The 1,260-nt window shown below is 47.6% G+C and overlaps 1 protein-coding gene across 1 annotated transcript in view; it reads right to left on the minus strand.

The window, feature by feature from the left end:
* The window catches only part of lmnb1 (lamin B1), an 11,797-nt gene that overhangs the window by 5,106 nt on the left and 5,431 nt on the right, over nucleotides 1-1,260 (minus strand). The window contains exon 4 of the mRNA XM_015403271.1: nucleotides 384-554. Coding sequence (XP_015258757.1) covers nucleotides 384-554 — 171 coding nt within the window. The remainder of the gene's footprint in view (nucleotides 1-383; nucleotides 555-1,260) is intronic.

The following is a 1,260-nucleotide window of genomic DNA, read 5'->3' on the forward strand; positions in this document are numbered from 1 at the left end:
CTGTTTACTGCAGTCTGTTGGATTCATGTTCATGTCGATTTAAAGACATTTTAAATAGTGGAAAAAATTGCAGGAGGGAATATATATATATATATATATAAAAAAAAGCGTAATCAACCAAAACTTTGGTGACCCCCATGAAGTACCTCTGTGGACCCCCTAGGGGTCACAGACCCCCTGTTGAAGACCTCTGGCTTAGATTCATTTCAGAGTTTAAGGAGAAACAGACATTTAGGAAACGTAGCTTTGATCAAACACTAACTCCTGTTAGATCAGGTTTATAACCAGACTTCATTTATTTACTTTGATTCATTATCAGAAACCAAAGCGATGATCAAACTCAGACCAGTACTCCCAGCATAATCCCAGTGGTCTTCACCCACCTTGGCCCTGTAGGTGCTCTCCATGTTGTCCTTGTAGATGTGGATCTGCTCCTGGTTCTGGGCCCTCATGTCCGCCAGCGCCTGGCTCAGTTTACATTCGTACTCCTCCTTCCTCCCAGAGTCCACCTCCACCAGGCGGCTCTCGTAGCGATGCCGCGCCTCCTTCACCTCCTGCACATCACAGCAGAAGGTCCTGATGCTGAGCTCGGTCTCCATGGTTACAGAGCCGCCGCCTCCTGGCTGAGCAGCACGGTCTGCACCTGGGAAACACACCCACACCCACCCCGCTGCCTGGCCCAGGAGCACGTCAGCATGACTCACAGGGAAGCTGGAATGGAACCCACACACAGACCGCCATTAAACCGTCAGTCTGCAGCTTTTTCCTGAGACGATGACGAGACGATGACGCACCAATTTTATTCTTCAGAAAATAAAAATATGACGAGAATATAAAATGATCTTCATCAACAAGAACAAACTTACAAGCTGCGGAAGAATGGACGTTAAGAAACGCAATAGTTTAGAATTCATTTCTAATGGTTTCTCCATCCGTCCCGCACGGCGCCCGTCCCGCACGGCGCCCGTCCCACAGCGCCTCACGCCGCTCAGTCAGCAGCATCACAGGGCTGATACTGGTCACTAGGTAACCGTAGCTAGCTTAACTTCGCAGTCACGGCGTGCGGCTCGGATAGCGGTGCCAACGCGAAGGAGATCAAACCATCATGATACTGACTGATCATGCAGACACACCAGAGGATGGGGGAGGAAGGGAAGTCTGTTGTAGAGATGCTATATATAGAAATATCTATCTATATAGAAATACCCATCTATATAGAAATACCCATCTATATAGAAATACCCATCTATATAGAAATAC

This window comes from Cyprinodon variegatus, unplaced genomic scaffold (assembly GCF_000732505.1).
Source record: "Cyprinodon variegatus isolate N-32 unplaced genomic scaffold, C_variegatus-1.0 Scaffold1475, whole genome shotgun sequence".
Taxonomy (NCBI): domain Eukaryota; kingdom Metazoa; phylum Chordata; class Actinopteri; order Cyprinodontiformes; family Cyprinodontidae; genus Cyprinodon; species Cyprinodon variegatus.